Source organism: Porites lutea, chromosome 12, assembly GCF_958299795.1.
Source record: "Porites lutea chromosome 12, jaPorLute2.1, whole genome shotgun sequence".
NCBI lineage: Eukaryota > Metazoa > Cnidaria > Anthozoa > Scleractinia > Poritidae > Porites > Porites lutea.
Window position 1 is genome coordinate 22543588 of NC_133212.1, and position 23245 is coordinate 22566832.

At 39.2% G+C, this 23245-nt stretch overlaps 2 protein-coding genes across 2 annotated transcripts in view; both read left to right on the forward strand.

Annotated features, from left to right (window-relative positions):
* LOC140953897 (uncharacterized) overlaps positions 1 to 23245 on the forward strand; it is a 131255-nt gene that overhangs the window by 31630 nt on the left and 76380 nt on the right. The window lies entirely within an intron of this gene.
* On the forward strand, positions 14200 to 23046 carry LOC140922094 (uncharacterized). Its single transcript, XM_073372119.1, has 7 exons — positions 14200 to 14251; positions 16909 to 17035; positions 17683 to 17768; positions 18385 to 18483; positions 19205 to 19249; positions 21793 to 21891; positions 22186 to 23046. The coding sequence occupies exons 3-7, from the start codon at positions 17745 to 17747 to the stop codon at positions 22222 to 22224; spliced, it is 306 nt and encodes a 101-aa protein (XP_073228220.1). The 5' UTR covers positions 14200 to 14251; positions 16909 to 17035; positions 17683 to 17744; the 3' UTR covers positions 22225 to 23046.

Below are 23245 nucleotides of genomic sequence, written 5' to 3' on the forward strand. Positions count from 1 at the left end.
CTGGGTAAGGCACGAATTATTCTTTTATCAGTTAATGGGTGAAAGTGTCGCAAGTACCCCAAACAATAGACCTTGTCAAGGTTTTCGACTCCATCTTGACGAGTAGGCAAACGCGTGAGAAATTACAGTGATTGTATGAGAATCTAATGTCGAATAATTTCCTTAGAACGGATGTTCTGAAAAAAATATGATTTGTAAACTAACGCTTCACTCCTAAGGATTCTCCTGAAAAAATTTGAGGGCGTTGCATTCACTAGGAGACCTGGAACCACTTTTTAAAATTTTCTATACATTTGTCTGTAAGAAAGTCCCGGGAAAATTACAGACAAATATATGGAAAATCTAAAGAAAGCCTCTGGAGAAATTTAAGCACAGGTAGGCCCCAAATTTTTTTAGGACAATCCTTTGCTTTGTAGCTTTAGTTTACAATTGATATTTTGTTCAGAACAGCCGTTTTACGGAAATTATTCCACATTAGATTAATTTTGATATAAACACTGTAATTTCTCACGCGTTCGCCTACTCGTCAAGATGGCGCCCGAAAACCGTGACAAGGTCTATTGTACTGTCTCGTTCTTTCCAGCTTACGACATTGAAGTTTGCATCAATTACCAATCGCCCTGAATTTTCCAATCCGCAATGAGCTGACTATGCCTGCCCATATGTAGCAATATTTAATCCCTGTTGATTCATATTTGATTTGGACATGATTTCTTTTAAATTTAAACCTCGCATCTAAAATTTATTTAAATTTAAAAGAGTTTCATTTAATCCTTTGGAAATTTCATTTAAACTTCTTACGAAAATCCATTTAATCTTCGATTAAATTGTGGTTTAAACTTTGACATTTTCATTTAATTCATTCTATCCATTTAAATTTAAACTTTGGAATTCCCATTTAAAATTTACTGAAAAATGTCTTTTAAACTGCTGAATTCTAACTTAATCCTTTAAATTGAAACGTTAACAAATTATTTTCTTTTAACTTACCAATGTAAATTACATTTAAACTGCGAAAGTAAAATTCATTTAATCTTCCTGGGGCGAGCTCGGCCGGGATCACGTGCTCAGGTCAAATGGCAAGGTCACATGTCGTATCCTCGGCTGCCATTTTTATCTGCAGTAGAAAGTGTGGACGAAGGAACAAAAGGAGGAGTGAGCGAATTACGAAGTGAAGCATCAAGGCTTCTGTCTTCCAGCACCTCTTCTAATGCTGCTTCAAATTCCACTTGTCCAGCTGCGATACCACAAAAAACATCGACTAGTTTTAAAAACTAGCTAGCTTTAATTTGTACCCTTATTCTTCTGATTGGTATTCTTCGTTTTAAATAAGAAACTCTTCTTCAGTAATTGAGCCTTCTGCGAAAGAAATTACACGCGAGTTTCGCATATGACTTCACCATCCTCTGTTTTGTTGTCTGATCGTAAATTGCAAATTTTCGCGCCTTCTTACCATCATGGGCCAGGCCGCCCATAAAGCATCCAACCGTCCCAGTCTACGGTAGAGAACTATCTTAAATTCCCTAATCTTCTACAGAGACCCGTGGATGAACTCATAGATTGTTCACAGTCCCCTATTTTCCCGTAAGATCGTCGAGATCGAGCGCTATGCGGTACGGGTTGTCATCTTGGATGAGTGTCAAAACTACTTAGGGGGCGGAGGAAGGTTTGGGAGGAAGCGAGAAAAATAGAAAGCTGTAATAACATCACTGCAGCTCGCCTTCAGGAGGCATGACAGGAATTTTACGCCTTTTACCATTCATTTATTAAGAAACCCTGCTGGCAGTGAAAAACATGCCAGACACATAATTTCAATTCGTTTAGGAGAAACGGTGTTACAACATTCCCCTGGCCAAGCTGCTTCAAAAGCATGTTGGCTTATGTGATTCATCCGCAAAATGGCTAAATTCCTTCGTGTGTTTGGGCAAGATGTGCCTTATGCTATTATGAAAGTGTACGTTTTATAGAAACGACGACTTGTCAAAGCCTTGTCAGTGTCGGCAACTTAAAGTAAACCCATTGTCACTTGACACAAATTAACATCTATTGTCTAATAACCAATCAAACGCCTGCGTTGCTGGTACAACACACTCCGTGAACGCGAGCTGCAGTGATGTTATTACAGGCCCTCTATTTTCCTCGCCCCCCTCCCCCTAGAGCTACATGTATACATGATATTCGATGTCCGCCCCCTCGGTCATTTGAAAATCAAGATGGCCGCCATTAACTGTAAGACACGCTATATCACAACCGCTATCTCACCGAAAAATAGGGGGCTTTGAACAGTCTGTTTCGCCCGGCATCCCCTGAGCACGCCTGAGAGTTTCGTTGATTGTCGCCTGCGGTATCGCAGCTGGACAAGTGGAATTTGAAGCAGCATTAGAAGAGGTGCTGGAAGACAGAAGCCTTGACGCTTCACTTCGTAATTCGCTCACTCTTCCTTTCGTTCCTTTGTCCACACTTTCTACTGCAGATAAAAATGGCAGCCGAGGATACGACATGTGACCTTGCCATTTGACCTGAGCACGTGATCCCGGCCGAGCTCGCCCCAGGAAGATTAAATGAATTTTACTTTCGCAGTTTAAATGTAATTTACATTGGTAAGTTTAAAAGAAATTTGTTAACGTTTCAGTTTAAAGGATTAAGTTAGAATTCAGCAGTTTAAAAGACATTTTTCAGTAAATTTTAAATGGGAATTCCAAAGTTTAAATTTAAATGGATAGAATGAACTAAATGAAAATGTCAAAGTTTAAACCACAATTTAATCAAAGATTAAATGGATTTTCGTAAGAAGTTTAAATGAAATTTTCAAAGGATTAAATGAAACTCTTTTAAATTTAAATAAATTTTAGATGCGAGGTTTAAATTTAAAAGAAATCATGTCCAAATCAAATATGAATCAACAGGGATTAAATATTGCTACATATGGGCAGGCATAGCTGACCTCAGAGCATGAAAGTTTTCAGGCAACCACTCCATGATTTTAAGAACGAAAATTATCAATTCTTACTTAGTCTGTTTTTTTATTTTTTTATTTTGTATTTTTGTGACTATGTGTATGTACATATATATATATATATATATACACCCGTTTTCAAAAAGGTTTTCATACAGAGAGATATATAGATAGATATATACTTTTGTTCTCTTGCACGTGCGCCCGTGTGTATTTTTCACTTGTTATTGTCCAACTTGTGAAAAACTCGGTTCAACGATAAATTTTTTCGTCGTCGGGTTTTTTGTTCCAATTTGACATGTCGTTTTGAGTTTTTTTTTTAGAAAAATACATACGCCCTGCGATACAAATTTGCAATGGCGAATTATATGGCTGATTTTGGGAATGAGGAAAACATCCCGCGAAGAAGCCGATCCGCGAGTTATACGGCGTCACCGAATTGGTAGCCCAAATGCCATGGCATCTGTAGCAAGTGACAAAGCATTTTTATTGATAGAGTGTATTAAAAAATGCGCTGTCCAGGGGTGTGCTTAAGAGAAACTGTAGACTAACTTGAAAGCATTTGTGGCCGAGAGTTTATTCTGTCTTCAATGCGACACGTTGCCTTACAGGCCGTGATTTTACATGAAAAAAGGTGAGACATTAAGATACATGACTAGCTCATCATGGTTATGATAAAGTCTGCTTCTATGAACCTCGTCATCGTCTTAGTCCGTTTTAATCAACTGCTATAATATTGTTGCTCCTTCCCACATATCCAATATGGACATCCACCGTCACATCTTCCTTCTCAGCGGTTTCGAAAACACATTTTTTTCATTTCATCTGCGTTGTTTTAAAAATGAAAATCTTTGATGTTTTTCCCCTTATCCTGTAACGACAACAATTATATGATCTACAAGTGACCGAATTCCTCATTCTTCAATTTTCAAGAAAATGCAAATCAAGAGAATTGCAGACAGTGCTCGTGCATTATATTTTTAATTGACAAATTGGAACAAAGAACCTGACGAAAAGAAAATTTATCGTTTAACCAAGTTTTTTCACAAGTTGGACAATAACAAGTGTAAATGCACACGGGCGCACGTGCAAAAGAACAAAAGTATATATCTATCTATATATCTCTCTGTATGAAAACCTTTTTGAAAACGGGTGTATATATATATATATATATATATATATATATATATATATATATATATATATATATATATATATGTATATGTTGTGTAAAAAAACGGTACTGTAAGAAAGCTGTTTTTTTACACTGATATACATTTGTAAAAGGACAGCTTTTTTACAAAAATATATTTTGTAAAAAAACGGTCATACACTAAATGTTGCTGGCGAATTCAGCCTGTATTCATATTAAAGTTGTTCAGCCTTTACAAGTGTTTTCTGGCTTTTTGCTCGATCTCTAAAATGAAACACGCATTGGCGTACGTTACAGACCGCATTTATATAGTCCCTAATGCACCAGTCAATTCCACCTGCGCCCAGCACCCCCCCGGGCTGACCCCCGGGCATTAGCATTTTTTTTTGCCTTGGATGGCAAATTCCCGGGGGTGGGGACTCTTGAGCTGTCAAATCCCCTGGGGTGGGGACGGAAAAAGAGGGCAAATGCCCCGTCCTACGTCAACGCTGCAACATTTTTCATTGATCGCACAGTCGAATAGTGCCATTTTAAGCATTTTAATGTGCGACTTTTTGTTTCAATCAACGTCTTCCTTTGTAATAGCGTTAGGATTCTAACTAAGACTTCACGCCGCGACGACATGCACCAATGTATGGTTTTAGTACTGATATAAAATTATTGACATCAAAATTAATAGAGCGCTGTAAAGTTATATGTTATGAATAGTTTTATAAATGTGAAAGGATGTTCTTCAAATAATATGAACAGAAATTTGATACAATGACCAAAAAATGTTGATTCACATGGATAGCTTCATTTTCGCTATGTAATTCTGGCTTGATAAGCAATGAAGAAACGCGTGCATAAAATCGAGAACATGCCTTTACAACCCTCTTCAATTTATTCCTGTCCTTGATAGATGAGCCAATCTGCTTTTTTTCCAGTAAAATCTTCTGTGTAGTTATATTCTGATAGGAAACGGCGTGCGTGTCAAAACCTCGGGAATGGCCCCGGGCTTGGCGAATGCCCGGCCCCCGGGCAGTGCAAAATTTGCAAATGCCCCACCCCCGGGACTGACAAGGCGTGCAAATGCCCCGCAGTAGCCCGGGGGGGACCTGGGCGCAGGTGGAATTGACAGATGCATAATTCTTATAAACAAATCGGCTGCTGTTTTTATGGCCTTACAAGTTGCTCTGTGTATTGCAAAAATTAGACTAACAAGCGAGTGTATGTACGCTTGTAGCTATAGGCTAGCGTTTCCTTTTGCTTGATTAGCCGACTGAACATGTTCCTACATCATGTTGAAAGCTTAAAGTTGTAACGCAGACATGACACTTTTGCATGCATCAACATGGATTTCAACATAGCATGAATCCCGTGATAGAGGTTTAGCGCCACATACATAATACAGGAAATTGCCTAACAATTGCTGTCGTTGATTCTTGCTGAAGATTTTATGCTTATTTGTCCACTGCTAAGAGCATCAAAGCATTATGGCCAAGTATTTTGTTGACAGTTAAACCGATTATTGCAGCTGATAACCTTGGGAGAATAGATAAATAATACAGAATAATATTCTGTACAGTTTTTGGCTTGAGCAAAAGCAGCAATGAGGGAGAGAATAGAAGGCTTTGGTTGCTGCAAGAGATTGTGACAGACATTGCTTATAAATAAGACAGTGAATAACCAAGCTATTCTATTATTGCCTAACATGCAGTTACTGCCGTGCGTGACTTCAGCCGATAAGCATAACAAATGAAATTACTGTCTGTTCCTTCTTCGCATCCAACAATTAGAAGGTCCTGGAAAATTGAATGACAAAGGAAACAAGAAGAAAGAATAAAAAGAATAAAAAGAACGTAAATTTTTAACGCTGTCAGCGAGTTAACAAGGGAATTTAAAAGCCCCACAATAAAGGGGACACGGGAACGTGAACGTGACTAGCCGGATATCTTAAAATGTACGGTTTAAGAAGCGCACGAAAACTACAGTTCAATAAATTTCGAACCATGCTATAGAAAACAGCCTGTCTTCGATACATGGGTTTGTAAAATGGTCTTTATGTGTAAAATAGCAGGATTTTTACATAAAAAGGCAGCTTTCTTACAAAAATATCTTTTGTAAAAAAAAACAGATTTTTTACATAAAAAAGCAGTACTTTTACAACCAGGTTACTTGTAAAAAAGCAGTTTTTTTACATAAAAAAGCAGTATTTTTAGGGACCGGTCATTATTTATCGCCTGGGGGGGTCGGAGGATTTTGGGCTAAACACGATGAAATTTAGCCGATCCCCCCTTTAAATGTTATTTTATTGAAGTGATCCTCCCTCATAACTATATATAACTTTCGTGATCCCCCTCCTCCCCCATTTCTTTGTACCCATATTCACCTTTCGACGTGTATATTTAGTGTTTTAAACGTTCATATACAGGTAGTATTTCTAACTATGATGTACTTACAGCATAATAAAGCCGTTATCGCGCAGTCGTTTTTTAAAAGTGTCTCTTGATTCGTGTCTTTTTCTAGTCTGGATCCAGACATCTGAATTCAGTTGACATACAAGCAATCTTGCTTAAAACTGCAAAGTGCTTGAAACTGCAATCAGTGCTTGAAACTGCAAAGTTACTTTTTTTAGAGTGCCAAATAGCAGTCCGCCAAGTCCCTATCAGCAGACATATTTAGCGACAATTCGGCCATCTGGAAGGGCTAGGATCGGCCACTATTCCTGTCTCCTTTTTTTATTTTCATCTATAATGTAATAGATCAGCCTTTGTAGCTTTGCTCACATTTTTATAATTTTTTTTTTGTTCGTTTTTTTGTTTGTTTTCTTTTTGTTTTCCTTTTTTTTTTTTTTTTCATCCAGTGTTTGCTTGTACAGTAACTTCAGCTATTTGGTCATCTGGTACAAAAGTTAAAACTGGCATACGAACAGTTGACTGTTCATCGAGATCAGCAATGACAAGATCATCTTCGCTATCCTCGTCATCATCTAACTCCGTATCTGAGCCATGTATCAGGCCATGTTCCTTAAGGTACAGGTCGAGCTGTCTCACCTTCAGCTTTTCAACTTTGCCATTCTCAATAAGTATGCCCCACTGGTAGTCCTTGTACGTTAGTTCCTCTTCTAACCTTTTTTTCTCCTTAGCCTCTCTTGTTCTAATATCCTTCCTGATGTTGATATCATTTAGATGGCCTAGGTATTCAATGGCATGCTTTTCCTCGACACTATAGGTTGCACAAAAAGCAGCGATGGTATTTGGATTGCCCGCAGAGATGGCGTTTTGTTCGTACAAGTCCTTCAGACATTTCCTCGGTTGATAATCGTCTGGAGCACGACCTGTTGTCGGTCCCCCCTCTGAATCCTTCCAAACTTTTCAGTGATCCCCCCTTTTGGGCTCTCAGTTACGACTGATCCCCCCCTCTGTTCTCCTAAAAATCAAGTGATCCCCCCCAAAATCCTCCGACCCCCCCCCCCCCCCCCCAGGTGATAAATAATGACCGGTCCCTACAAGCGGCTAATTTGTAAAAAAAAGCAGGTTTTTTACAAAAATATATTTTGTAAAAAAGCAGCTTTTTACATCAAAAAGCAGTATTTTTACAAGCGGCTAATTTGTAAAAAAACAGCTTTTTTACATAAAAAAGCTGCTTTTTTACAAAAATATATTTTTGTAAAAAAGCAGTACTTTTACAACCAGGTTACTTGTAAAAAAGCAGCTTTTTTACGTAAAAAAGCAGTATTTTTACAACCGCTCAATTTGTAAAAAAGCAGCTTTTTTACATAAAAATGACGCTTTTTTACAAGGACCGTTTTTTTATGCAACATATATATATATATATATATATTAAATAGAGGATATTACACGGTGGCGCGAAGATATGAATTTTATTTTTGAGTGGTAAAACAATATTTTACGAGCGAGCGCAGCGAGTGAGTAAAATATTGTTTTTGCCACGAGAATTACGTCATCGAAAAACTCACGTGTGAGACTCCCAGTCTACCAAAAGCACAAACAAAATTGGCCGTCCATAACTACGGCGGCACGGACCTCAATTCCTTAGAACTCAGGAAAACGTTAAAATTATTCTATTACAGATCGGCTGTGGTTATGGGGCCTACCAAGGATTAAATGGCGCCAGAACACTTATTAATATCAAGGAGAAGGCCAAGGAACTTGACAACGAAGGAGAGATGCCATTTGATTACAAATATTACAAAGGTTTGTCACGCTTTTAATTTTCCTCTTTCGTTCCAGCCTTAGATGAAAAATAGAAAATAAATTTATTTCTTTTAAAGTGTCATTTTTTCCATTTTTTTTTTTTTCAGTTTCACTTCACCGCATAAATTAAGAAGATGCAGTTTTAAAATACTCATCTGTTCATTTTGTGGTTGTTGTTGGGGTAGTTGTTGTAGCAGTATGCGACCTTTTTCAATTACCCTGATCTTACAGAAGGGGTGGAGGTTGACGGATCCTGTAGGGAATGCGATGGAGTACCTACAATACAATTCTAAAACTTCAAATCCTAAACAATTTATGGTACTTTTTAAATATAACCCGGAATTTTAAGGCCCTTTTGTGACTAAACAAATTAAAAATTGCTGTCTTTAGCTAGAACGATTTTAACTTTTTGAACTCCAGTTATCAAAAGACGTTTGAGAGGTATTCAAGGGAGGGACTTGCCATGAGTCACTGGTATTAGAGGACAGCCCACATGTTACACAGTCAGGCTACATGTGTAGCCTGCGTAGCTGGCGAGATTCCCGGGGGGGGTACTCGATATATCCCTGGGTGTGGAGGTGCGGCGCGGCCCCTAATACCCTGACCCTGTTTAAGACAAATATCGCTGATTTTCCTACCCTGTTTAGAATTCCGATTTTTGATACCCTGTTTAAGACATTTATCCTGTTTAAGACAAAAATCGATAAATCGATACCCTGGTTAAGACAAAAAATGATAAATTCGATACCCTGTTTAAGACAAAAATCCCGAAAAACATACCCTGGCAGGTCGCACGTCCCCTTTAAGCCCTTATAAGGGAGTACCCCCCCCCCCCCCCGGGGCGAGATTAAAGGGGACTTGCTGTTGTTTTTTGGCGGCGGAGCCGTGCGAATATTGGTAGCAAGTCATAAAACCCAGAGAGCAATCCCGCCAGCTACACAAGCTAAGGCTGCACAAGCTGTAATTTAATTTCTTTTTATCTTCTTTACCATTATCGTTCAGATGTCATCAGCTTGTTCTACGTAAAGGCTGTTGTTAGTATCTTGGGACTACTGGCCAATATCATGTTGTTGTTTTCCTTTAGCATGGTGAGTTTTATATCTCTGTATCATTGCTCAAATTAAAAATTATATTCATACTACTACACTAAAAATTTCTGCAATTTGCTTGGCTTAGAGCAGTGGTATTTCAGCCTAATTTGAAATACCTAATACCTACATGTGAAAATTACAAACCTTTTGCGGGTCATAAACCAATAATATCATGCTCTGTACGTGATAATTGGCATAAATACTACTCGTGATATTTCAAAATTGTCTCAAATTTCACTTGTCTAACGGCTCGTGAAATTACGTATAACAATTTCGAAATATCACTCGTGGTATTTATGCCAAATATCACTACAAATCATGCTATTACCTATACTAAAACTGCAGTATTTCAGTTTAATTAATTGAAAAACCGTTTTTTTCCTATTATGCATAAAAGATGCTTTAATTTCTTTTCTCCTTTTTTTTTTCCTTTTTAATGAAATCGTTAGAATGAGGCGGAAGGGAAAAGTTAATCTCAGGGCTTCTTGGTGATTTTCTGATTCATCTAATTTGATGCATAAGGGTTGTTGCGTAGATCTACCAAGATCCCATACCTTTGTTTGTCTTATTTTAGTTAGTAAGTATTGACCCGGTTCAAAACAATTCAAATCTTTTCAATTTTTTTTTCATTATTTTTTTCTATATAGAAAAATCGTTTTTTGACGCTGCCATACATAATCCTTTACACCTTCTCCGTTTTCTACGAGCTGGCCGTTAGTATTTTCCTGATTACAATTTGGCACAAGGTGCGTATATAACTTTGTGCTATTCATAGTTTTCCAAATTATGAAGAACGGGTCTTATTTGCTTTAGAGGATGGAAGAGCACGGAGGGTCAGTATCCTTTTTTTTCTGCATTCATAAAAATATTAGACTCGTTGGGCCGCGAAAAATGTTTCACGAGACTTTCCCCTCCCCCCCCCCCCCCACCCCTCCCTCCATCATGTTAAATGAAGGTCTTGGTGTGTGCCCACTGTCCGCCCCCATTTCTTAGCTATGCACGGACGGCTTGATCCGCCCCTAAAAAAGAGATGGCTAACGTCAGTTGGTCTTATTTTTAGCTCATCGTTGGAGTCACTAACTTTAGTTTTTTCGATTGCAGTTTCAGTATACTTTTGCCATTGAGATTTCTACTCTAGCGCTAACGGTATGTACTGAATGACTATGTCCTAAATGAGTTTTTACTTCTAAGGTCGTCAACTAGGACATAATTACCGTTCCTTTGGCTGTTGGCCAATTTGTGCACGTATTTTTTCGTTTCACTCTTATCTGGCAGGAGGGGCTGCCTGCCATAGGAAAAGGGGCTTATTAATACCAATTAAATAAAGGTGGGATGGTGAAAAATAGGCGTCTGTCTATGATTCGTCCGGGGGGTGGTTTCCTGCCTAGTTATAGGCAGTTATGGGGATGTGCCGCCGGATTGACTATAATGGAGTTACATTTTTCGTAGAATTACTAGAAGGGGTCCGGGATAGGGCAGCTTTGGCAGGAACCTTTTTTGACTTCAACAATCGCACCATTAATTGTGCTTATTTACATCACCTGTTATCAGATCTCTTTCCAGAAGCCAAAGGCTAAGCCCAACCTCGTCCCCAGGGCGCTTTTCCCTGGCTTTGGAGGTGGGGCGGAAAAAGGGCCCTGGGGACGAGGTTGGGCTGGATCTATCTGCCCTTGTTTTGTGTAACTAGCTCGAATGTTTTTTATGCCTTTTTAAGATCTACTTCATCCTTGTGGTGTACTCGTACTATGAGAGCCTCCGTGAAGATCCCTCTGGCTCCATTGCGGGATTTGATCAGGAAACCGGAACTGCTATGGTATGATGTTCTACTATCTTTTATTTATTAAGGGACCGGTCATTATTTATCGCCTGGGGCGCGGGGGGCGGGGGGGCAATGGAGAATTTGGGGCTAAACAAGGTGAAATTTAGCCGATCCTCCCTTTGAATGTTACTTCACAAACAGTGATCCCCTTTAATAACATTTGATAATTTTTCCCACCCCCCTCCTCCGTGTCTTCATTTTCCAAGCAAATTTGAGTGGTTCCCCCTCTGAATCCTTCCAATGTTTTCAGTGATTCTCCCTTTTGGGTTCTCAGTTACGACTTACCCCCCCTTTTGTTCTCCTAAAAATCAAGTTATCCGCCCGAAAATCCCCCCACCCCCCACCAGGCGATAAATAATGACCGGTCCCTAATAAAGAGAGATTAATGGACCAGAGAGATAATCTTAGGGCGTCGGTCGGGGTATGTGAATTTCACCAAGATTATTTTTAGATTAAAGAAAGTCTAATGTCTGAGACGTCCGCACATTTTGATCAGTTGTTTGAAATGTCATCAAATCCACGCGCGACTATACATCAAAGCAATTAATGCAGAATATTGATGACTCTCTTGACAATACTAAATAAAAGTCTACGGACCTCTCTGGAAACACACTTTCGATTAGTTTCAAGCGTTTAGTTCATCTAAAAATAACTAACCAAGGGCTAGAATGGGCATTTTCCTCTCTAGCTTCACGTTATCCTTTCTTGATCGCTCTCATTTCTCTCCAGCCGCTGTTTTCCCATCTGTCGTTTCCATCTTAATTTGTCTGATTTTATTGTAACAATCCCTCATCCACAACCCTTAAACTTCCATTTTCTGCTTTTATTTATTTATTTATTTATTTATTTATTTTTGATTCTTTTACAAAATATCCCTTTACACAATTTGCTCTCAGCTCTATCCTTTTGATATACCCTGGCGAGTGACCATTTATTCAGTGTATAATTTTGTTTGTCTTTCTCAACTGACCAATTTAGCTGAAATATTAAAAATGGCGTTGTTCTTTGTCTCGCGCAGGTACAAGTGGCTGGACCTCCTACTTACGCACAGCTTCGTTGAACGCGTTTGATTTGAAGCACGGAAATCGTCGAGGGGCGGGTCGGAAAAACTGAATTGTTTACAATCGCTTTTTTTCCCTTTATCTCCGAGATCACGCACGGTTACTTAAACGGATGGCCATCCAGGTTAACTCTAATGCACCGTGCGTCTATTTCGCGCTGGATCTCGACAATCTTATACGATCTTATGGGAATAAGGAGATTGTAAATAGTCTAAGAAAAAACTCACAGTCATTGTTGTTTTTGAGTAGAGCCTTTCATGCGAACGGAAATGACGTCAGCTTCCTTCAGATCTCGATGTATTAACTTTATTTTAGCTATTTCCTTAGTAAAGCCACGACGGAAACGATAATACTGTTCAATGATTATCACGTCGAATCATGCAAGCCGAAGCCTATTTCGTTTCTCAGAAATGGCCCAAATGTCGATCGTTTTTAATTTAGTAGTTGTAATTGTTATAATAACGATCTTGAAGATAACTTAAGTTTCAAAGACTATGCATGTATTGAATGGGGGTAATAGTGGCTGAAACGTCATGTAGAATAAATGTCTATACTTCAGCAGACAAGATCGCATGGCATCATGCGTCTTTCAATTTTTTTCTCAACGAAGTGTCACTTCCCGTAGCAATCTTGGCAAAACAGCAAGTTTCTCATAAAATTATTCCATAGCGTGACGGTGCTTACGCTGTCCTCGGCGGGTTCTGATATTCGGTAAAGGCGAACCATATCTCTCCGTTAAAATCTCCTGTTCCCACTTCTATTAAGGGCTAGGAACGCCTGAACATGAAATAAAATGTTTTCACGATGACGCCTTCAAACTCTGAAAAATAACAAGTTCTTCTAAATGTTGAGCTTCTTTCGTTCAGCGGTTTCAAACTTATTTTTTCATTGCGTGGGCAGTGAAAAAACAGGCCATATTTTAAAAAAACCCAAGTTAGGTCTTCCTGTCCATGATATGGACGTGCTGCCCGAGAGAATACCACTTCCAGTATCCTAACAACTGGCATCGTTGTTTAAGGAACATGGCTCATGCTAAGATCTATTTGGTTATTTTTCCATTTCTGTTGGCTGCAAATCAGAGTAATCAAGGTGAGTAGCATAATTACAGGGGCACCCAACGGCAATTTTCGGGAAAATATCTGTTCGGAAGACGATTTGAGATCTAGAATTTTCGGAGCATTTGTTGTAAAATTTCTTGCTTGCCTGCCTCTCCTAGGATTTTCGAACATCTACAAAATGGTATAATTACTCATTTTTAACGGATTTTGACCCTAAAAAAGGCCACCTAGAATTTTCGGGAGCCTTTTCCTGGCTGAAATTTTCGAGAAGGTAAGTTTTGATCCCTATAATTTTCGGATCACTAGATTTTCAGCTAGGAAATCCGAACAGATGAAAAGTTTTTAGGGGATAAAAATATGCCTATATGAACCGTTTGAATACTAAAATACGTTCAACAATGCTATGTTAAGTGGTTTTGAACTATATCCTCGTTGGGTGCCCCTGTAATTATTCCCGTTGATTCCGACGCCTTGTGGTCGCACAATTGGCGAAGCAAAGCTCATACGAACAGCCGATTAGCTTGGCTCGGTGTTTTTGCTTTAAGAAATTGAAAATTGATCAGCGTAGTAGCATTGTTTAATGGGAATCATTTTGTTCATTAGTTACCAAACGATGCGATCGATTACTCGCTCCGAATGAGTGGTATATAAGTAACTCAGTGTTGTCAATCGATACATGTTTTACAGCTTATTCATAAAACCCAAGCGGAAGTTGAAGAAGCTTCATCCAAAGCAGGGGTTTGGAACCCTCTCTCCCCTCCGTTTCACCATGAAAACAAAGCAAAATACGTACAAAATCAGTGTTCTTGTCATTTTAAGATTTCAATAACAAAGACAAAAAATATCCAGTTCCACAACACTGCTGCGGCTGTGACTTGAAGACAGGCATTTTGCTTATCGGTATTCTTGGAGTGGTGAGTACTTTGTTAACAAATGATCGAACTCACTCCGGGCAACCGCAAACTGTTCCAAAAACGCAGGTTGTGTTTACACATGTTTGGTTCTCAAATGCCGCCGACATCTACCTGCGACATGGCCGCCCCCGCCGTTCTGCCTGTTTCATTCGCACATATGAGAAAATGAGCCGCGAAATAAGTTGAACTCGAAAAAATTTCGCAGGTATGGCGGAAGCGGTAAAGATCACGCCACAAGTGTCTCAGACGGGTTTTCTCTGTGCTTTAGATGCCTGTTTGGTTAATTTGGAGTTGGGCTAAAAACTATTTATCTGTTCGGATGTCTTAGCGGGAACTTTGTTCGTCACGAAAGTTTAACAGGCTTTTTCGTCTCATCCGATAGTGTTAGCTACCCTCGAGGACATGAAGTAGCCTTGCTTTCATAGAAAATTATGCGGGACGTTTTGTCATTATATCGAAAATTTTAGGAGACCTTTTTTTTAACAATAATTGCGATATCTTGTTATTAAAATGTGAAAACACAAACTTAGAAAGTGGTATTTAAGCTGTTAGAAAAACTCCGAATATTTTAGACGAATGGAAAGGTTATCCAGAAATTTTTAACTTTTCTCAAGCTTAAGAAATTTGTAGGCAATACTTGCTCCTTCGAACAGTTATTTTGCAGAATATAGTCGCTGGGTGCCCCTGAAAGACTGCATTGATGGCTTCTGTTGCCTCATCGAACGAACTTTAATCAGGACTACTTCGTCAGCCGCATAATTCTGCATGTGATAATTTAAGGAGTTGTACATGCATGAGCGCGGAAAACTGAAGTGAATTCAGGCGTCAGAGCGGAATTCAGCACGCAAGATTCACCGATATTTTAATATATTACTAATTAAACTTTTTATTGGTGGTTAAAATCCCTAGGAACAAATCTAAACTCTAGAGATCAAATACTAGCGAAAAAAAAAAACGATTTACTTTCTCTTTGCTGTGTCTTGCTGCTGAAAACATTGTGCATCCACGTTTGTATGCAAATTTGCTATATTTTGAGGTCATGAATCATTTAGCTTTAGTTTGAGCGATACAAATTAAAACACTACGTGATAAGGAAGTTTTTAAAGAATGCCCCAGTTCCTTCAACAATTCAGTCTTGAACTTTAAGGTGAAATCCCTTTTTCCACATTGATTTCATCTCCAGTTGCCAATAAAAACAAGTTTGGGTCATTTACTCATCTGTTGCCAAATCTGCGGGAACACTTAACGACAACGTTAAGCTAGGATCCTTCGATTTCGTTGTTAAATCTCGTTGTTATATTGATGATAGTGCACCAGCTGGCCTATATTTTAGACGATTTATTCTCTTTATTTTAGACTTTTTAGAGTGACACTCCCTTTACGTTGAATATTTGCCCAGTAGCGTCCACGTAACGATTCGAAACAACAAGATCACCATGATGGGGTACATTGGGCTGCTACCCCGGGGGGGAGGGTACTCCCTTATATAAGCTAAGCCATAGAGGTATGTGCCACCCCATCGGGTAGGGTTTTTTGAATAATTGTTTTGTGTGCGCTCTAGTCTAAGTAATGATGACATAATTTCTGCCTAAGGGTCAGGTCTGAAAACGGATATTGATTTTAGAGGTCTAGTCTAAAAATGGCAGTGGAAAATTAAATTTTTTGGTCTGAAATCGGGTCAGGATTTGGAAACCCGTTAGACACATCCCCACCAAGAATTTCCAGGAGTACCCCCTCCCCCTCCGCCTTCCCCACCCCCCTCCTCCGCCGAGGTTGAATAGAAACATAATCACCTGGTTAGAAACTCAGAAGAGCTTTAAATGTAAAATCAAACAAACAAAACTAAAGCTTAATTTGCCTTGCGAGTTTTATTAAGAAACAGAATTTAAAAGATTGAAAGTTTTTAAGCGTAAAACGACAGCGATTTTCGGAGTTTCCGGTAATTAGTCAGGTTATACTGTCAAGTAAAATTTTTGAGGGGAGGAGGATTGGGGGGGAGGGGAGAGGAGTCATTGCGGAAATACTCCTGTTAAAAATAACTTGTCTTTCCTCGTTCCAAAAAAAGAGAGACTTGCTTATTTACATTTTCATTCTTATTGGTGAAATTGATGGTGTCCATTTTTTTTTTTTTATATCTGAAATGACAAGCTCTAATCCCTCAAAAGTCAAATGATCGCCCCAATCGCTGGGGGACGGGACACGCAACGTATTTGCAGGGCGAATAAAGGTTCCTGGCCTTTGAGTTAACGTCCGCCATTTTGTCCTTTTACCTCGGCTTGAGTTGTTATGCCACAGGTAGCCCATATCAGATAGACACCAAAGGGACATATCTTTCGCATAATCACTTATTCAAGTTGCGGTCGCGCCTACTTCGTGTTATGTCAGTGACCTTGTTTTGTTGCAAACTGTAAAGTAGCCTGCGAGCAAGCTCTCTTATTTGGGCGAGCGAAGCGAGGCACGAGAGAACGCGCGAGCGAGAAGGGAAGCTTCCCCCCGCTTTCGCGTCTCCTCTCGCGTGCCTCTCGCGCGTCTCTCGCGCGTCTACTTTTCACGATATCCCCCAAACGGAGAACTTGCTCGCAGGCTGTAAGCTTAAAGAAAAAAATTCGTATCGATAGTTCAGTATTGAAGAAGAAGTTGACTTTTTTGTTTTGCAGCTCGGTTCTGGGTATGGTATCTACGCAGGCTTCAACGGGGCGAAAACACTCATTAATCTAAAGGATGAATACAGGGAGCTCGATCAGGAGGGAGTGAAGCTTCCAACTGATTACAAGTATTACAAAGGTTTGTCTCTTTGGTTGCAGTCTTGGTCGGACTCATCGAACATTTCGGATGTGAAAGGAGTTATCGTCAAGTATCCTGTCTTTTTTTCAGAACTCCTGTTTAATAAACTATCACATGGACTTACATGGGACCTTATCACTTTTTTGGAACACAACTGACTATTTTATCTCTGATTCGACTAACCATCGTTTCATTTGAAATCTCGTCATGCTTTTAAAAAATAGTTATAAATACAGTCTACTCCCAATAACTCGAACCTTCTAGCGAGAATAGAAAAAAGTTCGAGTCAGCAGGAATAATTCGAGTTATCGGAAGATCGAAGCAAATCGCCGGAAATATGGAAATGGGATGTGGAATGAAGGCATGCTGTAACATGCACACTTCAAAACTTGAAAAATCAGGCAGTGCCGGACACTGTACTCTTAACCATGTTAACCGGACTAACAAAAAGTAAAGTCCGTTTAATCTCAAAAAGGTTGTTAAACGTCCATCGTTTGTAAAAAGGCTAGCCTATCCTCCCCACGCTGGAGATTTTAGGGGAGCCGTATTTTGCTCCCTGCGTAGGGGGCTATAAAAAGGCCCTTATGTATCAGTTCTGCGGTGCACGCCACACACTGAGTGTCCTTTTTGCTACTTTTATCATTCAGGAGTCATCAACTTGCTTTACGTTGCGGCTGCTATCAACATCCTTGGGCTACTGGTCAATCTCATGTTGCTGTTTTCGTTTTGCACGGTAAGTCGTATTAATAAAAGAACGGTTCTTTAATCTGTGACACTGAAAAGTAGGAGCCTTTATGGACATAATTTTAAATGACCTTTGTTGCTTTCTCTTCGCCTTTGACGATCCCCTATAACCGTACAAATCTTTGTTTCCTTCACTGCCTTCAGCCAAATAAAGCTCGATTGACATATAAACATTTCTGTTAACAGGTTCTGAATTTTTCAAAGATTCATCTTTATTCTCGTCAATGTGTCACTCGCACTGAAGCAATACGTATTGAATAACAGTTAGCATTTTAATTTTTTTTGGTTCAGCACTGTTCGAAGCGGTTTAAGTCTGTTAGCACTGTAAGTACCTGTTTCTTTAAAGACTGCAATAAAAAGCAAGGCTGACAGACTGTACATCTGGGAATTAGCCACACTCAAGTGCGTTTTCGTTTGAAAACGTCGCCTTTGAGTGACAGCTCGGTCAAATTAACCTCGCTTCGCAATCATTTCTCAAATCTTCCCGGATCACTGATCCAGATCCTTTGTTTTGAGAGGTTGGCCATTGCAATTTGGATTTCTTAAAAATTAAGCTTAATATAAACATTAATTTGAATTTTTCTTTTCTCTTTTAATTTTCTTAGAGGAATCGTTTTTTGGCGCTGCCATACATAATTTTTTACGCCTTCTCAGTTCTCTACAGTCTGGCCGTTACCATTTTCCTCATTTCCATCTGGCATGGGGTACGTACGAATCTTATTTCTTGATGTGACAGCTTGGTCGAGCGATTGAAGATTGAAGTTCGGAGGCCCCGAGTCCCACCCAGATCGATATAGGGCTTTCCACAAGTCGCTCGGCAACTTTTTGGCAACTTCCTTGTATTTCGAGCAACTTTTTTTGTTTCGAGCAACTTATTTGCATTCTGAACAATTTCTCAAGTTATTTTCTAATTCTGACATATCGGAGCAGCTTTTTCTGTTTAAATTGGCCTTTCTTCCATATTTCACAATGTTTTAGTACACAATTTATGAACTTCCTGTTAAAAAAGGGGCCAAATCCTCCCCCCTGGGGAAGATCATGGGCGCCAGACAGAAGTAGCCGGGCTAGGTCGGCGGTTTTTGGAGAAAATTCAAAATTGTGGACGAAGGTTTTCACTTGACTGACTTGAGTCTCTCGGGTGAAGAAAGTCGTTCAACAATTTGTATTCTGTATTTATTTTTCTAATATGTTGTAACTCTTAGTTAGTGTACATCCTTTTCTTTTTCACCATAATACGACGCGTCCGTCTATAGAAAAACAGTTTGTGGATCTAGCCTCTCGCCGCCTGAGTCCCTACACCCACTTCCTACTTACTCACACCTTTCCAAGGTCTTATCCCTCAACTGGTTATTTAAAGATGAGATCATCGTTTTTGTACTAAACTAACTGTTTTTGCTGTTGCTTTCTTTCTTTTTATGATTACAGTTCCAGTATCATTTTGCCGTTGACATGGTTGCCCCCGTGATAACGGTACGTATTTCAAACCGTTAACGAATTTTGACTGAAAATATCGCTAACTATAAGGTTATATTTAAGTTCTACAACTTCAAAATTGAAAAAAAAGAACTTGTAATTGCTTAGTAGAACTCAACTTACTCTCACTCATTCACTCACCCACTCACTTACTTTCATTTAAGCAATAGACCACACTTTCTATGGGTTTACCGGCATGATAACCCACGCGGGATGTTGGGAGAACACGAGAAAAGCTTGTAAATCACGAGCCGAAGGCGAGTGATTTACAAGCTTTTCGAGTGTTCTCCCAACATCCCAAGTGGGTTATCACGCCGGTAAACTCATAGAAAGTGTGGTCTATTGCTTTTATAAAATAACTTTTCTTAGAATGGAGTCTTTTATGTAAAAAATATGGTTTTAGTACCGTGATCAAGTCATGTCTTCTCTCTAAAGTTATCATAAGCCAATCATGACTCACGATTTAATAGCGCTGAACTTTCTCAAAACTTAGTCCAGTCAAACAATAAACAGCAGCACTTCAAAACACGAGTTTTTACACTCATTACATGATAACTTATGAAAGCTGTTTTACAGGAAAAGTCAACATTTATTCATGCGAACGTACAATGAAAGAATACGTTATGGTTTGTTTACTACAGAAGTAGAAATTAATTGAACATCAAACTGTACGCAGGTGTATTTTGTTGAGTCGATCCGTAAGAATTTCGTGCTTACAGACGGAACTGGCAGCTATTGTAATGGAGGACTTCATTCACATTTTACAAGCCGCAGTGGTTTACGATCTGTTTTCTGGACTTTATTATGATTAAGAAATGCTGCGGTAACGACCTGGCTTCATTTGCGAACTTGTCGCATGTAACTTTATATGCACGTACAATACAGCGACCGATGGAAATATGTCAGTGGTGGAGAAAGGTTTCTTTGCCGTAGCCACATATTGGCGTTAATATTTGTCGATTTGTAAAGTCAGGTGGTTTGAGGTAGGTTATGGTATCGATATCACCGAATAATTTGTGCAAATGTTGGAAAAAACCAGCCCGAAACTCTGACATCTTTCATCATCGTTGGCAGCTTGTTTACAACCTACAGCGGCCGATTTTGTACCATATCTTGATCAGAGATCTCTTTTTGGAACAATTTCTTTCATTAAGGAATTTAATTTTGACATAAAATAATCAAGAATGCTAAAACTATCCGTTTTGTCGCTGGTTGGCACATGGTTAAGTTTTCCTGGAGACTTTCTACACCAGAAATTCACACAGTTGTTGTCTTGCTCTGCGATTTGGCATCGTCGTGAAATGTAAACTGCTTTCCAGCTTTGTACTTTATTACTTCTAAAGCTATGGCAGTAATAAAATGTGGAAACCAACGCTTTTGATATTAAGAAGGGCTGGGTAAGTAACTTGTTCTGTTTTTTAGCCTTTCTAAAATCGTTGTTTGCAGATCAATAGCCGGTTTTGTTTATGGCTCGTGGTCCGGATGCCTTTTTCTACGGGTTTACCGGTATAATAAACCATAGGTTTTTGACCAATCAGATCACGCGTACTATCTCAGTTATTTTATAATATTTAACAATTATTCGCCGAAGGCGAAGTTAATATTGTTGAATAATCCCCGAGACGAAGTCGAGGGGATTATTCAACAATATTAACTGAGCCTGAGGTGAATAATTGTTTTAGTATATTCACACGAAGTGATCTCAACAGAATCAGAAAGGAAACCATTAAAAAACGATTAGTTTGATTGACGGGTGAATTCATGCGTGAACACGAAGACGTAAACAGTGGATGCGCAAAAGTTAGATCTTTACAGTATCTTCAAACATGGCAAATGATAGTTTTCATCCTTTTGTATCGAGTTTTGTAAGCTTTAGCATCAACGGTTTAAAAGAAAACGCCGAAAATTTAAATTACTACCCAATTCTGAGAAGAAAAGTATCTAGAGCTTTATTTGTTTCTGTCAACTCACCGTGAATGAGAAAGTTTTCTTCGTCGCTTCTTGCAAATGCTGTCAACAGCGGCTGCGATCAAGGTGAGCGTTGATTATCTCCAAAGTTCTTTGCCTTGTTAACTTGCTGGCACGTACAATTTTCGAAAATATTTGTCTTCCTCTCTTCTCCATAAATTAACTTCTATTTATAGGCAAAATTGGTCTTGCGAGAAAATCCCGAAATCATAAAACAGTGACAAAGCGACCTCGTTTTCCTCTGTAGTGGTAAACATAGCTTCGAGCGTACAAAAAGTCAGCTAAAGTAAACCACTTCACAATAAATCACGCTGGTTAAACACCATGAAGTCTTTTCTTGCCTTCAAAGTCATCAGCACTTGGATATTCGAGTATTTTCAAAAAGGTTTTACTTTGAAACTTTGGCAAAACACCCAGTTCACGACAGCGATTTTGTTCGGCTTTATATTCACCGCCTAGCGCGGTGAATATAACGTCATAGTCCGAGATAGCTAACCAATCAGATTGCTTGAATTACCAAGATCACTGAGTGTGTATATACTAAAGTTATATACTTCATAATTGATTTTCAGATCTACTTCATCCTTGTGGTGTACTCGTACTTTGAAAGCCTCCGTGAAGATCCCTCTGGCTCCGTTGCGGGATTTGATCAAGGAAGAGCAACAGTTATGGTATGTTACTCTTCTATGCCTCTTTGTCCCGTATAAACTTTGGTCCTATCCTGTAATTTCTTTTCCTTTGGTGCGTCTTTTATTGTCTCTACTTCCATGGTTAACCCTCTTCGTTCTCCCAGAACCATACCTCTCTCATTATTCTCTTTTCTCCCTCCAAATAAGTCTGTCTATCCTTTTCTTAAACCTTAGTAAATGACCCCTCAAATGAAAGAAATGGGTACTCACATGGGTCTGAAGTTATTTTTGATGAAGTCATAAAAATGGGTTTAATGTTTTTTTTTTATCTGGCAGATGCAAGTGGGAGGTCCTCCACCTTACGCAAAGTTTTGAGCCGCGGAAGTTGTCGAGTGGCGAAAAAACTAAACTGTTTACAGTCGCCTCTATTTCCATTAGATCACCCAGACCGAGCACTTACTAACTAATGGACAAAAATCCTGGTGTGCTTCGCTTCTTCAAATGACTGAGGCGATACCGTTTAAGATAAGATGGCTGTCAGTGATAGCAAGCGCTCGATCTCGACGATTTTATGGAAGCATAGGCGACTGTCTTGAAACAGTTTATGTAAAACGTCCAGTCTTTGTTGTTGTTGTTGTTTTTTTTATGTAGATTAGAGCTTTTTATATATTCAGGCATAGCATCGAGTAGCGATAACATTTAAATGAGTAAAAGTAAAGCCCAAAGATACATTGAGTAGATACTTTTGATATGCTAAAAGAACCAACCACTGCATGGCACTAGCTTACTGATAGGTTCCAGCCGGCACCAATTTAAAACTAAGATTTAAAAGTTATTAAGGATCGAATAATTAGAGAAAATGTCTTCAATTAGCTTGCACGTTTGTAAGCCGAAGCCTATTACTTTTAGACTAAATGTAATCATGTAAACGATGTTTAACGATAAATGGTGTCAACAACAGCGGTAACAGCCCGGAAAACAAAAACAAGTCCACGCGAGGAAGCCAGTACTGTCGGTTACGATTCTCTGTGCTGGATTTCATAGGGGCTGTGGTTAAATACCTAACAACTTGTAAAAGTAATTCTTAGATTTTTGCCTGCGTTGACAAGTTAACGTAATATTTTCTTATCATCATCGATAAGCATACAGTAGTACGAAGTGAATGTAAAAACTAGAATTAAAGTCCTGCAAATTGTTTGCTCTGCCTCCTCGTTGTTTTTGCCCGGTAGAAACCGCGAGTGTATAAAGTAGCCTATAAACCGTGGCAAAAACCATTTCCGCTTAATGCTACAGGCCCCTTGGTCCCAGAGACTTTTCTTGCGCGGTTCCCGTTTCCGGCGGTGGGGCGCGCTAGCGCTATGCCGCTCGTGGCTTTGGCCTCCGGCCGGCACTGATC

Excerpts from the sequence above, each read along its gene's own strand:
- LOC140922094 (XM_073372119.1), top strand. The coding sequence starts at position 17,745 with ATGTTGCTGTTTTCGTTTTGCACG. Across the intron at positions 17,769-18,384 it reads TGCTGTTTTCGTTTTGCACG|AGGAATCGTTTTTTGGCGCT; the intron begins GTAAGTCGTATT and ends TAATTTTCTTAG. Across the intron at positions 21,892-22,185 it reads AAGGAAGAGCAACAGTTATG|ATGCAAGTGGGAGGTCCTCC; the intron begins GTATGTTACTCT and ends TTTATCTGGCAG.